At 46.4% G+C, this 16,077-nt stretch overlaps 3 protein-coding genes across 3 annotated transcripts; all 3 read left to right on the forward strand.

The window, feature by feature from the left end:
- Positions 1-250: 250 nt before the first annotated feature.
- dnajb1a (DnaJ heat shock protein family (Hsp40) member B1a) lies at positions 251-4,200 on the forward strand. The gene is made up of 3 exons (XM_056577119.1): positions 251-844; positions 1,107-1,735; positions 1,938-4,200. Exons 1-3 carry the CDS (start codon positions 634-636, stop codon positions 2,166-2,168), a joined length of 1,071 nt encoding a protein of 356 aa, XP_056433094.1. The 5' UTR covers positions 251-633; the 3' UTR covers positions 2,169-4,200.
- Positions 4,201-4,289: 89 nt separating this feature from the next.
- Positions 4,290-10,445, forward strand: gipc1 (GIPC PDZ domain containing family, member 1). The gene is made up of 7 exons (XM_056577142.1): positions 4,290-4,572; positions 5,008-5,560; positions 5,801-5,986; positions 6,344-6,524; positions 7,521-7,633; positions 8,158-8,239; positions 8,592-10,445. The coding sequence occupies exons 2-7, from the start codon at positions 5,261-5,263 to the stop codon at positions 8,741-8,743; spliced, it is 1,014 nt and encodes a 337-aa protein (XP_056433117.1). The 5' UTR covers positions 4,290-4,572; positions 5,008-5,260; the 3' UTR covers positions 8,744-10,445.
- A 140-nt stretch (positions 10,446-10,585) lies between these two features.
- trim35-12 (tripartite motif containing 35-12) lies at positions 10,586-15,807 on the forward strand. The gene is made up of 6 exons (XM_056577106.1): positions 10,586-12,087; positions 12,675-12,770; positions 13,412-13,642; positions 13,751-13,773; positions 13,887-14,008; positions 14,362-15,807. Exons 1-6 carry the CDS (start codon positions 11,527-11,529, stop codon positions 14,925-14,927), a joined length of 1,599 nt encoding a protein of 532 aa, XP_056433081.1. The 5' UTR covers positions 10,586-11,526; the 3' UTR covers positions 14,928-15,807.
- The last annotated feature ends 270 nt before the right edge of the window (positions 15,808-16,077 follow it).

Consider the following 16,077-nt stretch of genomic DNA (forward strand, 5'->3'; position numbering starts at 1 on the left):
TAATCAATTGAAAATGAGCATCTTGTAGAAAAACATTGTAACTGATATTGTTCCAACATTAGGATATTTTAGGATTTTATAGGTTTCATAAATCACTTGTGTTGCTCTCCCTTTTATGTATCTTTGCTATAAAACTAGACATCTGTAAGGTCTACTGATATTAAGCCTCATTGTGATTTATACAAATGGTTTTGTGCTGCTCCTACGTCGCGCGCTTGTGACGAGCAGGAAGAAAGGAGGCGGGGCTAAAAGAGGAAATGCGTATTCACAACATTACGACATCAGCGGCAACAATTCATTCCAGAAGTTTCCTCGCACGTTGACAGCTTGGTGGTAATATGAATCATATACTGTAGCCATAATACTCGCAGGACATTCGATATATGGCATGCCGTATTGAACATTTAGAATACTACGGGCGTTTCAGCTTATATGCTCGTTTTTTAGTGACTAAACTAAGCTTTAACCTTGCTACTGGGGTAGCTTGGAAACAGACAGCGTCCAGAAAACAGCTCCAGCAGGTTTATCAAGCACATCTCTCCAGTGCTATCAAGTTTGTGCCTTTTGGAACAGTCTTACTTTACCTGGCCAATAATGAGTTCAGGACTTTGAAGGATTGTACCGGCTATTGTAATGGGTAAAGATTATTATAAAGTGTTAGGGATAGCGAAAGACGCATCTGAAGACGAGGTTAAAAAGGCGTACAGAAAACAGGCCCTGCGTTACCATCCTGATAAGAACAAGTCTCCTGGTTCAGAGGATAAATTTAAAGAGATTGCCGAGGCCTACGATGTGCTCAGCGACGCCAAGAAGAAGGAGGTGTATGACCGTTATGGTGAAGAAGGTATGTCTAACTACATTCATGAAACGGCTTGTCATTAATCTGTTTCGATTAAATGTTTACCTTTTTATGTACGTATGTCTGTATGTCTGCATGTATGTCTGTATGTCTGTATGATGGTCATCATACCTGTTAAGACCTAATGCCCAGTGGTTGGGCATTATAGCTCCCTATTTCCTAAATGCCTTCCCCTTTCAATACTGGTTGATTTGATAATGTTATGGGGTCATTGGGTCAACGGTGTTTCTCTTCTCTCCCTCCATAGGACTGAAGGGCCCTACTAGCAGCGGAGCCCCCAATGGCCAGTCCTACAACTACACCTTCCATGGAGACCCTCACGCCATGTTCACAGAGTTCTTCGGCGGCCGCAGCCCCTTTGAGCAGTTCTTCCCCCGGAACGAGGACGACAACATGGACACCGACGACCCCTTCGCCGCGTTCGGCATGGGGGGGATGGGGGGGATGGGTGGCATGGGGGGGATGGGTGGCATGGGGGGGATGCCGGGAATGCCGGGCGGCTTCCCTAGGCCTTTCAAATCCCAACCTGGGGGACCCCGGAGAGGCCGGGCCGAGAGGAAGAAGGACCCGCCGGTGGTGCACGAGCTGAGGGTGAGCCTGGAGGAGGTCTTCTCGGGCTGCACCAAGAAGATGAAGATCTCCCGCAAGCGCTTGAACCCGGACGGCTTCACGGTGCGCAGCGAGGACAAGATCCTGACCATCGACATCAAGCGCGGCTGGAAGGAGGGGACGAAGATCACCTTTCCGCGGGAGGGGGATGAAGGCCCCAGGAACATCCCCGCGGACGTCGTGTTCGTGGTGAAGGATAAACCCCACACGGTGTTCCGGCGAGAGGGGTCCGATATCATTTATCCCGCAAAGATTTCTCTCAAAGACGTACGTAAAAAAAAACTTAACTGGTCGCTTTATTCAACTTATTTAAAGGTTCTGTTTATTTGTACGTAGATGGACATGAGAACTGATACAAAACGTTTTGTTTTGGTTTGGTTGTGATGACATTATTTTGTATTTGTGACTGGGTATAACTCCTGATACAATCAATGGCTAATGGTCAATTCTCTCTTGCTTCTTGTGGCAGGCACTGTGCGGATGCACGGTGAACGCCCCCACATTGGATGGCAGGACCATCACTGTGACCTCCAGAGACGTAGTCAAACCTGGCATGAAGAAGCGCATAACTGGGGAAGGTTTGCCGCTCTCCAAGTCCCCAGACAAGAGGGGGGACATGATTTTAGAGTTTACAGTCAAGTTTCCGGACAATTTAGGTAACACTACCCGTGAAGCGTTGAGCCAGATCCTACCACCGTGAATGCTGTTCCCCTTTTTAGGTTTAACAAATTATCTAAAGGAATCCTGACGTCACTACGTCCACGCCTACACCTGCACTCTCTTGTATAGCAACACGGACTTGGTCACAGCAAGCCTTAGACAGATGACCATTTATTTGAGCGTCAGTTTAGTTGAATAATCCCTTAACTTGTTATTTTATCTTTTTTTTTAAAGATTACATTTATATTTCTACTTCTCAAACTCTGGTATGACTGTGGAACTCAAGAGCAAACATGTATCAGCTATCACTTTAAATATGGGCCTCTTACCAAAGTCAGGAGGAATTAAGTCTGTTGAAATGGGTATTATAGATGCATTTCGAGCCGTTTCTTGCATTTTAAATGTGATGGTTTGGCTTTTGTAGGAATTGGTCTGGTTATTTATAATAACTTCAGGGCTGGCATCAGAATGCCTAGCATACACAAAAATACATGTTAAAGCCCCCCTCAACTTTATCACAATTATAGATTGCTATGGCAGTACACAATATACCAATACACACAACTTAATGCTTGTTACGTAAACGTCAGGGAGCTCAGAGCCCAGTTGTCAGAACTACTCTGATGAATGGGGAAAAACTTAGGCAGGGAACAGGAAGACTGGGGGACTTTAAACTGAAAACTTTTTAGTTTAACATTAATCTGATTCAGGTCCCCGGAAGTTGTTCAAGGTGCTTCCTGGAGGATAAGGGTGTGCGTAAAACAAGTTGTATACAATACCTCAGGTGCTGTGCACATACCTGAATGTAGCTACATTAATACATACATATGACATTCTTTTTGTTTAACTATAGAACTATGCAGTGGTGTATTTTGAAATATAATGTGTTGACAATTATTTCATTTTAAATGGGCTAATATTGAGTTTTGCAGATCGACCAGTTTTTGAAAACGGGCTAATCCACACACGGTTTGTTCTTTATTGATAGGGGTACACAACTGACAACATAGCTTATGTATAATTGTGGGATACATTTGTGCCAAATAACCATTTGCCTGTGTGTTTTTAAGCTGTGAATGGGAATATCTAAACCTGAGGTGGGAGTATGTGTAGCCTGCTAGCTGGAATGGATGGGCTGTCTTCTTTGTCAACATGTCTTCCAATATATTTCAAAGTAAGCCCTGTGTGGTAGTTTGAGCCCAAATCGGTAATATGGTAACTTTTCCTTAAAATAATCCAAAACTCCCTTATTTAAAATATCCTATTATAGTCTACTTTAGTCGAATAACCACTCAATGTTACCGTTTCCATGTTCTCCCACATCTTGGATGAATTTGGCTGCTGTTATTTTTTGCTATTTTACTCACCTTTTAAGAGGATACCTTATCGGTAAATATAGTTTTACAGAAAACACTGCTACAACATTACAATTGTTACAACAATTGTATTGTTGACAAAATTTATATTTATACAAGGCACCCAATAGAATATCCATCAATATTTGTACCTTCGATCAAAAATATCACACACACTAAATGGTGGAAGAGTTGCTGCTTTTCAAATATTTTCAATGCCTACTTTACTTTAATGTGATTGTCTAATGTGACATGAAGACAATACTTAAACTCATCATTCCACTCCAGAAGGAGTTTGATTTTCTAAATGACACAAACATGGGGTTCAACATGAATGTAGAGATTTGTGATCTCTTTAATGTATTTATTTTTTTGTTTTAAAAAAGGATGTTTAAATCTTTGCTCAGCTTTTCCTTTTTTGGAAAATAGTGTTAACATTTTGTTTTAACTGTATTGTTTAAGTGGATTAAATGTTTGTTATTTGTCTGCATTGCGATCCCATAGAATACATTATGTTATGAATGTGTTTGCTTTAGTCAATGGTTTTTGGAATGGAATGATTTCGAAATTAATTAAATTTGGTTGGACAATTCAGTTTTCCCAAAGATGTTTGATACATTGGCCAACAAGTGAAAAATAAATATTTAAATTAAACCCTTTTTGTTCCACATGTGTTTTCTAAGATGGGCCCGCCTAGCATAATTAAAGTAGCCTATATTTAGTTATTTATGTTAGCTTTTTTCCCCTGATAAGATGATGGTTACAATATGAACCAACTAGAAGGTAATGATAACTATAACGACTGCCTCCTCTAGAGGGAGCCAGTGCACCCCTCAAACAGGAAAACAGCGTGAGGGTTGCTGCTACACCCTCTCCACCCCTGCTTACTGAAGGCTAAGATTAGGTAGCATACCCGCTTTGTACAGCTTCCCTTCCTGGCTATTATGCCCACATTCCCATACGAGCTGCATAGCGAGAAGCTTGTAAAGGCGAAGAGGCGTTTGGCGACCTTTCCATGCTAGATGATCACCTCCCAGTAAATAACGTGAACATCCACCGGTTAGCCAGCTATCTGGCTGTCCTGCTCTGGTAAGAATGATTGGCCTACCGTGTTTATCTCTTACTCAAGTCGATCTTCCATAACATAGATAGGAAACTAACATGTTCGCAAATCTCGGATGACATTTTTGGTCTGCATTTTATTTTAGTCTCGAGCGGGTTCGCCTCTGAAATGAACAAGAAGTGTAAATGTTGCGAAGTTAACAATAGTTATTCATGGTTTGGGGGGAATGTGCCTTACTGTTAGCGGCGGCTAACGTTAGCTCTAGGTTAGGATGCGATGGCGTAACTAACCTACAAGCATTGTTTATATTCATCATTAATGTATTTGTTCTGGGCCAATTGGCCTGAAACGATGCTAAAAGGTGTATCCACTGTGTCTCTAGTTGAGATTAAGGCGCTAATGCACAGTAATGCAGTCAGTAATGAGCTATTTACCAACATATTGTCTCCCCCTTCCCTTAGATCTGAGTCCCATCTGGAGCCGTTGAGCTTCACAGGTCAAGCTATGCAAGTGGATGCATAATCCTTTATATTGCCTCCTGTAATCCCTGGAATACACTGATACTACATTGGTGGGAACGTTACCGAGCAGTTTTGACAGCACAAAGTGTCTTGTCAATTGCTGACAACGCTTATTTGTGCTGGGAACCCACTGTTTACATCTGAAACGCAATAGTGGACGTCGCCTCCCCTGAAGTCTACCCGTAGGACTACTATGCCTCTGGGCCTGGGCAGAAGAAAGAAGGCGTCCCCTCTTGTGGAGAATGAAGAGGCTGAGCCTATCCGTGGGGGTCTCAATGTTTCGGGCATGGACGGTCTGGACGGTGGCGTTGTAGGACTGGGTGAGGGAGCTACGTCAGAGGGGCTGCCACCCCCGCCCAGCAGCCTGAGACCCCGACTCATCTTCCACACCCAACTGGCTCACGGCAGCCCCACAGGGCGCATCGAGGGCTTCAGCAATGTGCGGGAGCTCTACGCCAAGATCGGAGAGGCCTTCGGCATTCCCCCTGCTGAGGTGAGAAGGACCAGAGAATCCTCTTCATCCGTTCATCATTAATTCATTCATTCATTCATATTATCATCCACCTGCTTTGATAAATCAGCATTCAGTCGTACTAAATAGCAGTATTGGATAAATAAAACTAAAAATCTGAAATCCTCATATTTACAATAACATTTTCAAAGAAAAAACACTGATTAAACAACACTAAATGGTTGTGTGTGGGTGTGGGTGTGTCTCTATCTGTCCCTTTAGGTCATGTTCTGTACACTGAACACTCATAAAGTGGACATGGAGAAACTGTTGGGAGGCCAGATTGGGCTTGAAGACTTCATATTTGCCCACATTAAAGGACAGCGGAAGGAAATTGAAGTATACAAGGGAGAGGACGCCCTAGGGCTGACGATCACTGACAACGGAGCCGGATACGCCTTCATCAAGGTGAGCTTTGCCAGAAAAGGATCTTACAATTTGCTTGGGACAGATTCACAGCAGTATCTGTCAGAGAACCTTGATGCATGGGTGTGTGCGATATTAAATCAAAGACGGTAAGCAGGCGTGTCTAGTAGGGGCAGGGCAGTCTGTCAAGTGGTTAGGTGGGTCGACTCCCAGCTGAAAGGTACCGAGTTCGATATCTGATGCTCTACCTCGAGGCATTCCTGAGCAAGAGGCCTAACCCCCCCCCTACCTGCTTGTTGATTCCATGTATCTGAATAAAGGTTGCTTTTGATAAACACGTCTGATGAAATATTAGAACGGGGATAACTGGTGAAATAAATCAACTTTTTTGTTTTTCAGAGGATCCGAGAAGGCAGCATCATCCACCAGATTCAGGTCATCAACGTGGGCGACATGATCGAGTCCATCAACGGCCACGGGCTGATAGGCTGTCGGCACTACGAGGTGGCCAAGATGCTGAAGGAGCTGCCCAGGGGAAAGGAGTTCACCATCAAGCTGACAGAGCCCCTCAAAGCCTTCGGTAGGTGGATCCTGCAGTCACGTCCACCACCACCCGCCGACATATGCAGGATGACCCAGGGAAATGCTCAGGAAGTAACAATGCCATTATAAGGAAGTGGTCAGCCCACAGAAACAAAACGAAAAAGAAAAAAAAGGGGAACCGTTTTGAAAAAACCCTCCATTGTTTCTGCAGCATACTGGCTGTCAAGGCGCAAAGAGCAATTTGAGCACTAGCTTTTTATGTGTTCAATAGCTTTTTTTTGGGCTAGCTCTTAAATCCATAGTGAATGACATAATGCTGATGAAATGTATTGTGGTCACTGGTGTGAAAAATCATTAGAGGGAAAACAGCAGTGGGACCAGTTTCGTGCAGCAAGAACAACAAAAGAAATAGCCATCAAGTCATGCATCAAACGGCCTCCTTGTAGTTGGACAGAGAGGACTCCTCAAACGAACATTACTCATCATTACTCGCTATGAAGTCCTTGCCAACTAGTCTGACTGTCCCTCCCCCCCTCCAATGGTCTGCTGGGCCATAACACTAACATTATTTGAATGGCTTTTTTATTACACTGTTGTCAATTTCAAATTATAATGCAATAACAATGACAGTAAGTCCTGTCTGTTTTCTGTTACAATGTTTAATTGGGGAACTCACTGGAAACGTGGTAATGGGGGTGTGTGTGTGTGTGTGTGTGTGTGTGTGTGTGTGTGTGTGTGTGTCTAGTCTTATATATGTGTGTGTGTGTGTGTCTAGTTTATGTGTTGTACTTATGCATGGCAATCCTCTGACACATGTTTTTTGGTGTGTGTGTGTGTGTGTGTCTAGTTTATGTGTTGTACTTATGCATGGCAATCCTCTGACCCATGTTTTTTGGTGTGTGTGTGTGTGTGTGTGTGTGTGTGTGTGTGTGTGTGTGTGTGTGTGTGTGTGTGTGTGTGTGTGTGTGTGTGTGTGTGTGTGTGTGTGTGTGTGTGTGTGTGTGTGTGTGTGTGTGTGTGTGCGTGCGCGCAGACATGATCAGCCAGCGGTCCGGAGGGGCCAAGGCAGGCTCGGGAGTCCAGCTGGGCACGGGCCGGGGGACGCTACGCCTGCGCGCCAAGGGCCCGGCCACGGTGGAGGAGCTAGTGAGTGGAGCGGCGCCGTGGCCCCGGGGCATTGTGGACGCTTGTCATTCCTTTAAGGACCTGCACAATGCTAGCTCTCATACCGCAGCAACTTCTTACTCCATTCAGAAAACGGGAGGGCGTTTTGTTGAGAATGAAACGCGTTCGTTCCACGAGGCAATCCGTCTCCGAGGAGTTCTTCTCTGTGGTTTTGTTTTCTTCGGTTTCACACCTTGATGCTGGCGTGTCGCGTAGGATGTGATGTGTTTCCCAGGCTTTTCGTAACAATAGTTACAGTATGCTTTGGTTTTTAATAAGGTCAGGTAGAAAACCTTCCGGTGTTACCTGGCTGGAAGACATAACTCAACAGTCTTCAGTTGTATTGGTATGTGTAGGAAATAACTTGAGTCTTGACATTATTTCAGCTCAGGGTGCTAGAGGTGGCTAATGGGGAAAACGTACATGGGGCCGGTTTAAGAATTGTGATCCATCGCCACGGCAGCAGCTGAAGAATGATTGCATTGTTGTTATTTCCCCCGCCCCAGCCCTCTGCTTTTGAGGAGAAGGCCATTGAGAAAGTGGATGACCTCTTGGAGAGCTACATGGGCATTAGAGACAGTGAGCTGGGTAAGTGTGCGTGTGCAGAGCCGCTGTGTGGCGACAAGCGCCCGCGGCGGTGTCTCGAGTTGTGTATGCACCCCATGCTGTTCTGTATGAGATATTCTCTGATCCTCTGACCTCTTTGTCTCGCTCTCTGTCTCCGTCTCTCGCTCTGTGTCTCTGTCTCTCTCTCTCTGTCTCTATGTTTCTCTCTGTCTGTCTCGCTCTGTCTCTCGCTCTCTATGTCTCTGTCTGTCTCTCTCTATGTCTCTGTCTGTCTCTCTCTATGTCTCTGTCTTTCTCTCTCTATGTCTCTGTCTGTCTCTCTCTGTCTCTGTCTCTCTATGTCTCTCTTTTTTCTCCGTCTCTCTCTCATCAGCTGCAACCATGGTGGAGCTGGGGAAGGACAAGAAGAACCCAGATGAGTTTGCGGAGGCTCTGGACGAGACCCTGGGCGACTTTGCCTTTCCAGACGAATTTGTCTTTGATGTCTGGGGGGCCATCGGCGACGCTAAGGTCGGACGGCTGTAGCCATGACACCCAGAGGACCCGTGCGTGTGTGTGTGTGTGTGTGCATGCGTGTTTGTTTGTGTGCGTGTGTGTGTGCGTGTGTGTGTGTGAGCGAAAGAGAGAGACGGCCTCAACATGAATAGCACTATTAGGATTTGTTACACCCCCGTGAAGAATTAGCTGTTACCCAACCCCCCGCCCTTGTACCGCTACTCTTGACGTAGAGACTCCTTCCTGTTTAGTACATGGGAGCCGCAGACTGCAAACACGTTGGTAGTGGACTCTGTTGTCTGGCTGTGTTACTGAACTGAGCGAATCACACAGTGGATTTCCCCCAAGAGGGGACATCCTTCTACGGTCGATGTCTCCAGGTTTGTCCTGGCCTGGTGGTGAAGGCAGCCACAATAGCGCTTTAAGAGTGGCGGAAGTGAAGGACTCGGGCTGAAAAAGGGACGTCTATTTTTCCACAATCGCGCTCTCCGCGTTGCACGGCCACTGTATGAAACAAAATGAGAAACCTCAGCTTGTACCTCTGTTGGCTGGGCGGGCCTGCACCGGCCCTCTGCCAGTTATTGCACAGCACTGGACCTCGGCACCCCGGGACTCATGTCTGCTTCCTGTGGCCCCGCCCACTCAAGACGGCCGCTCTGAAAAGCATGCTGTGTGTGTGCTGTTCCATTTTTACCTTCACAAAGAGCCGGTGTTTTTCTTTGTTGTGTTTTGTTGTAATATAGAAATACTACGTGACCACCGGGAGTGACGTTAGTCATTTGTAGTGGTCACCACCGCAAAGCTCAACCGTGACAACAGGAAAACATTCCAGTCTTCAGTCGATACCAAAAGTAATCAAGCCATTAAGGGGAGAAATCTGTGTTAGTTCACTTTGTTTTCTTTACCTTTTGCGACCGTATTGTTTGGAGCAAAAATGGAATGGAGCCCTGATCGGTGAATGGTGCAACCTTTTAATTTTTATTTTGTATGTGCAGTTCTTTTGCAACGTTTTTACCCTTGTGTGAAGGGAAATTCGATTTTAACTTGTGTTTGGAAATGTCTCGATTCACTTTAAGAGCGTTACAGAAGACAGTATTAACTGGGACATGCAATGGACGTACGTCATCTGTATTTGTAAGAGAAGAAGGACTGGTTATATGTTAATCTGTACACTCGTCGCCCCAATGTGCATGCGTGTGAAGATGGATTGAACCATCTGGGCGAAAACAACTGAACTGGCCTTGATGGAAACCAAATGAGTCGTTTCATCGGCGTGTCATGTCATCCTAGTTCAAACACGGGCGTGGCCCATTGCGTTCATTCCAGGGTTGAGATGCACTATCGGGAAAAATGTGGTGACTCCCACACGGCGAGGTCTCTGCCGTGCACTCAACTGTCTTGCTATGAAGCTACTTGTTGTTTCAATGAAGGTTACATGTTGTACTTGACGTGGTCCAAGGAAATATGATTTCATTTTATGGTGATACTGTCTAAATATCCACGTATAGCCATTTTACAGGTGTAAGACTTTATTTTTTTCTTTCTTTTATTCAGTCGTTGGTTTGTTTTTGACATTCTCTGAAGCTGATGAATTATATATCCAGTGGTTTTGTGTAACGACTGATGCTAGGGCACTAACACTAAGGGGAACATTATTTGAATGGCTTTCTAATACACTGTTGTCAATTTCAAATTACAATGCAATAACAATGACAGCGAGTCCTACCTTTTTTTTCTCTGACAATGTTTACTTGTGAAACGCACTGGGATAGAGGTTATCGAAATGTGGCACGTAACAATATGTCACGTGTGTGGGTGTGGGTGTGTCTATGGGTGTGTGTCTTTGAGAGAAAGAGAGCGACCCTTGGATTGCCCGTGTGTGTGAGGATGGATTATTCTCATTTGTCCCTTTTGAAATATGCATGAGATTTAACGAGGCAGTGATATCAGCCACTCCACATGAGGGGCAGGGTTAATGTAATACAATATATCTCCGTGAACTTGATATGTTAGGTCAACCTCATAGAGCCAGGTCTCATGCCTTTTAAACTCAGGAATTTAAACTCAGGAAGGTTACATTTCAGTCGATTATTTCACGCGATAAATAATCATGTTTTCTTCATCGATTTATCAATTAGTCTATGAAATGACACGGGGCCAAGAAAAACTAAACTATTCCTTTTAAAATGAACCATGAACCAAATGTTTCACTTTAACTGCACATTAAGAAGCAAATGTTAGTTATTTGTGCTTTATAAATTACTTAAACAATTTATCAAACTTAGATTTGATCCTTTTTCTCACGATCGATTAATCATTGCAGCTCTAGAACTCAGTACACACAGAAATTCTGTGAGAAATGAAAGAATTGTTTGCCACATTCATACTATAGAGTTAATGTGCTATTACATCATGTTTTCAAGGTTAGCATGATGAATATCTTTCTAGCTATCTGTAGCACTACAACAATGCTTAGGAACCAAGTCGTATTTACTCTCAAACCAATGGCTTCATAGGGGCAATGCTTGGCGTTCAACGATAGCCCCCTATTTACCAAAAGTGGAATGAAACCTGCTCTTCCAGTCTCTGTTGATGCTGAAGCTCCGGCTTTGGACATGTTGTGGTCACACTGCTCTATCCTCACAAGCAAGCAGTCCAGCGATCAGAAGAAACAGTAGATCAACGGGACCACACGCTGAGCCACCGTCCTCCTGAACTAACATCAAGAGGAGAAGAACGCGCCTCATCGTCCCACAGAAAACAGGAGCCCCCCCCCCCACCCCGTGTGGACAGGAACCAGCCGGCAGCAGGCCATGGCGCTGCGTCCGCGTGCTTCCTCCCAGCCGGGGAAGCTCTCCTTCCTGAGCCCCAAGGTGGCGGCGGCCGTGCTGCGCCCGCGCGCCCTCTCCTCCCGCTGCTCCGCGGCTCTGGAGGACGAGCTGTCCTGCCCCGTGTGCTGCGAGATCTTCCGGGAGCCCGTGGTGCTCCAGTGCAGCCACAGCTTCTGCCGGGCGTGCCTTCAGCAGTTCTGGAGCAAGAAGAAGGCGCGGCGGGAGTGCCCCGTGTGCCGCACCAAGTGCTCCCTGACGGAGCCCACCGTCAGCCTGGTGCTGAAGAACCTGGCCGGGTCCTTCCTGAAGGAGCAGCAGGAGGGGCAGCAGGCCGCCGCCGCCACCGCCACGGGGGGTGGGACGGGGGCGCCAGGGGCCATCCCGTCCGGCATGGTGGCGGAGGCCCAGTGCGGGGCGCACGGGGAGACGCTGAAGCTGTACTGTCGGGACGACATGGAGGTGATCTGCTGCGTGTGCCAGACCTCCAAGAAGCACCAGGGTCACAGCGTGTGTCCACTGGAGGAGGCGGCCCAGGATCTCAAGGTAGGCTGGGGCTCAAGGTAGGCCAGGGTTCACCTGGGGCTCAAGGTAGGCCAGGGTTCACCTGGGGCTCAAGGTAGGCAGGGGCACACCTGAGGCTCAAGGTAGGCCGGGGCTGAAGGTAGGCCGGGGCTCACCTGAGGCTCAAGGTAGGCCGGGGCTGAAGGTAGGCCGGGGCTCACCTGGGGCTGAAGGTAGGCCGGGGCTCACCTGGGGCTCAAGGTAGGCCGGGACTCACCTGGGGCTGAAGGTAGGCCGGGCTCACCTGGGGCTGAAGGTAGGCCGGGGCTCACCTGGGGCTGAAGGTAGGCTGAGGCTCAATGGTTTCTTATTGGTGTGATGGAATATTTAGATGCAATTAGATACAACTTTATTAATCATTGAGTTGATTAATCAATTGAGATTGAACAGATTATTTGAACCCTGGAAATCAATAAACTGCAATGAGTTTCTTTGCAAAAGCCTATTCATCCTTCTAAACTTCTACACCTCTGAAAGCCTGTTCTCACCGACATGTCACCTCCTAGTGGTCGGATTGGGAAATCAGCCTCTTGCCCTCTAGTGTAACGATCTCCTGCTCACTCCTTCAGGGGGAGCTGAGGAAGGAGCTGGTCCCTCTGAAGAAGAGCCTGCGGCGCCTGTATGAGGCCAAGCAGGAGTGTGATGACCAAACGGTGCACATCAAGGTATCAACACACAGGCCACAGGGGCACTGGGCCCTACATTAGCTTCTCTACCAACAATACAACTGAGAGTTTACAATGCACTGCATTCCCTACTGTTGTGTCAACACCTGCAACAGGTGTTTGTAAAGTAAACCATGTTACCCATGACGATGATAGACTTGTTTAGTATATGTGGACTTTGTCCTGTTGTATTTTTGCATAAATAGGTTACCCAACTCTAGTTTTAAGGCACTCGACAAGCTATGGTGTTAGTTGGCCAGAACACAGATTCCTAATACATGTTATGTAAGTATTGAAGCGTGTCTGACAGGGTAAATTTGTCCGGCCAGAATTAAATGATCAATATTTGTCGTCTGGTATTATCACACACAAAATCAATACATCATATTTTTAAACGGATTGAGCATGATTATGATACACCCCCAATACGAACCATTTCCAATATGACAATTAGAAATATCTGCATGTCTTAACCACATCATTAACCATCATCCTTCCATGTAGTCTATAGTGGGATTCTTCACCATAGGAAATCTATCTTTCATATAGGTCAGACTAGCTCCATATGTGTTGAATGAGGAATCTGTGTGTGTGGGCACATGCATGCGAATAATCGTGTGTGTGTTTGTGTGTGTGTTCAGAGCCAGAGCCAGGCCACGGAGCAGCAGATCAGGAAGGAGTTTGAGCAGCTGCGTGCGTTCCTCCAGAGGGAGGAGGAGGCCAGGCTGCTGCTGCTGCAGCAGGAGCACGAGGACAAGAAGCTGCTGGCCAAGAAGCGGACGGACAACGTGACCAAGGACATCCTGGCCCTGTCCCACGCCGTCATCGCCGTGGAGAACGAGACCGCGGCGGGTGACGCCCTTTTTCTTCAGGTACCGCTCCAAGCACTCCCTCTCGCTCTTTTTTTCTGTGCTTGGCCCCTGAGAATACAATACAAACATCACATGGTTCTAGTCACTCACTCTCCTTTGTTTTTGCAGAATTACAACAACACCAAAAAGAGGTAAGTGTTTTTTTTGTGGTACTTTTACTCCGTTCTGATGTTGGATTGTAACCTGGATAAAACTAGCAGAGGCAGATTAATTTGTGAGCCTGTATGATATGTTGTCCTCTCAGAGCTCAGATCAGGGTCAAGGAGCCGGATGTGATGCCTACGGGTTCTCTCATTAATGTGACCAAGCACATTAGCAGCCTCAAGTACCAGGTGTGGGAGAAGATGATGGATGTGGTCCAATACAGTGAGCATCTCTACTTGTATCCATCGAGTGCTTGCTTTTGTTTCATTCATGCGAAACCCCTTCTTAAAGATCCTCGGGGCCCTCCGGTGGCTCACCGGGTAGAGCGCGTACCATTAATGCACAGTCCATTAATGCACAGATCGACCGTGGGTTCGATACCTGCCCGTGGTCCTTTGCTGCATGCCTTACCCTCTATCTCCCATCCCTTCCTTTCTTACTTCCTATATAATAAAAAGGATTAAGCATTCAAAAATAAAATCGTGAACATTTTTAATAAATAATAATAATCCTTACAGATGATCTTTTTTTCTCTTTCCCTCCATCTGTCCCACGCCCCCTCCTACCTCCATCAGCCCCGGTCATCGTGGACCCCAACACCGCCTACTCCTGGCTGTCCCTGTCCAGCGACCTGACCCGCGTGGCCAACAGCGGCTCGGTGCAGCAGCTCCCGGACAACCCGGAGCGCTTCAGCCACTTTGTGTTCGTGCTGGGCTCGGAGGGCTTCACCTCGGGGCGCCACTCCTGGGAGGTGGAGGTGGGCGACAAGGTGGACTGGATGCTGGGCGTGGTCAAGGAGTCCATCAACAGGAAGGGCCGCATCTCGGGCTGCCCCGACGGCGGCTTCTGGATGATCTCCCACTGCGAGGGCCAGTACTCTGCCATGACGCGGCCCGGCACGCCGCTGGCGTTGGGCGGCGGCGGGGAGCTGACCCGGGTCCGGGTGCAGCTGGACTACGAGGCCGGGGAGGTGGTGTTCTCCGACCCCGTCCGCATGACCACGCTGTACACCTTCCACGACTTCTTCACCGAGAAGATGTTCCCCTTCTTCTGCCCCGGCGCCAACATCAACGGGAACAACCCCAGCCCCCTGAGGATCTGCCCTTCCAAGGTGGCAGTGTGGAACAGCTCTACCTGGTGATCGCAGGGCGTAGCTGCGGTCGACGCCGCCACGCGTTACACGGTGAACTCAAGGAACTCCTCCAATGATTGAAGTTCATTTTAATTAATTAAAAATAATAAAAATCCTCTTTGGATTTAGCTTGCACAAATCCAGGCATTCGTTGCTTGACATTGTAGTATAGTTACACATGATGAGGACTGCAATGAACAGTCGATAAACAGAAAATTAATCAAATGTGATTTTGATAATCGTTTACATATTATGTGTCAAGTAAAAAACATTAAAGATTTGCTGCTTAATGTTGCAGTGCAATTCATATACTGGTTCATGGATCATTATGAACGGAATAGATTTGTTTTTCTTGGCAGCTTCTCAGATAAATCAAGAACATTTAAGACATCTCTCTCGTAAATTGCGATTGCATTTGCTTTTATTAATGACATTTTATAGACTTACTGATTAATCAAGGAAATAATCTTATGGTTAAGAGAAAGAAATAAACTGCTAGCTGCAGCTCTACACATGGTTTACTTGTAGAGCATTCCCTCCACAGTCTCTGAGGCCCCGATGTCCGCCTTGTGGCCACAAAAAGCTGAATATTGATGTCCCAGCTGCGAGTCTAATCTCTTCTGTTAACAACACAAAAGTGGCCATCTTGGGTCTGTAATATGACACGTTTGGAACAGGGTAATTACACCAGGGCCAAGTCGAAGTGGAAGATGAGTGATGGCTTGATGGTGATGGTAATTAGCGGGCAAGCTAGAGAAAGGAACATTTTCCTGTCACGGCGTCTATCACCATAAGTCAATTCCAATAGCTCAAGGACGGTCCGGTCACACTCCCTTTACATGTCTTTACCAAGAAATATAATTTTGTAATTGTCTATTTTGTAAATGTCCAAAATGAACAAAGTCATAATTTCTATTCATATTCATAAGAAATAATGAAAGCCTTGTTTATTTACCTCTTATTTGGCCAGACAATTATTTGGCCAGACAATTATTTGCCGGTCTGTTGAAGATCCCAGCTGTATTAACATTTAAACGCTTGAAATGTGTTTCCCTAGACTGGGTAGAGCAGGTAGAGTTACCGTTGGTTTGGATTGTAGATTCAAGTTAAAGGTATTCATGTAATATCAATAAGGTTCTCCTCTCAAACCAGTGTAATA

This window comes from Gadus chalcogrammus, chromosome 2, assembly GCF_026213295.1.
Source record: "Gadus chalcogrammus isolate NIFS_2021 chromosome 2, NIFS_Gcha_1.0, whole genome shotgun sequence".
Classification (NCBI taxonomy): Eukaryota; Metazoa; Chordata; class Actinopteri; order Gadiformes; family Gadidae; genus Gadus; species Gadus chalcogrammus.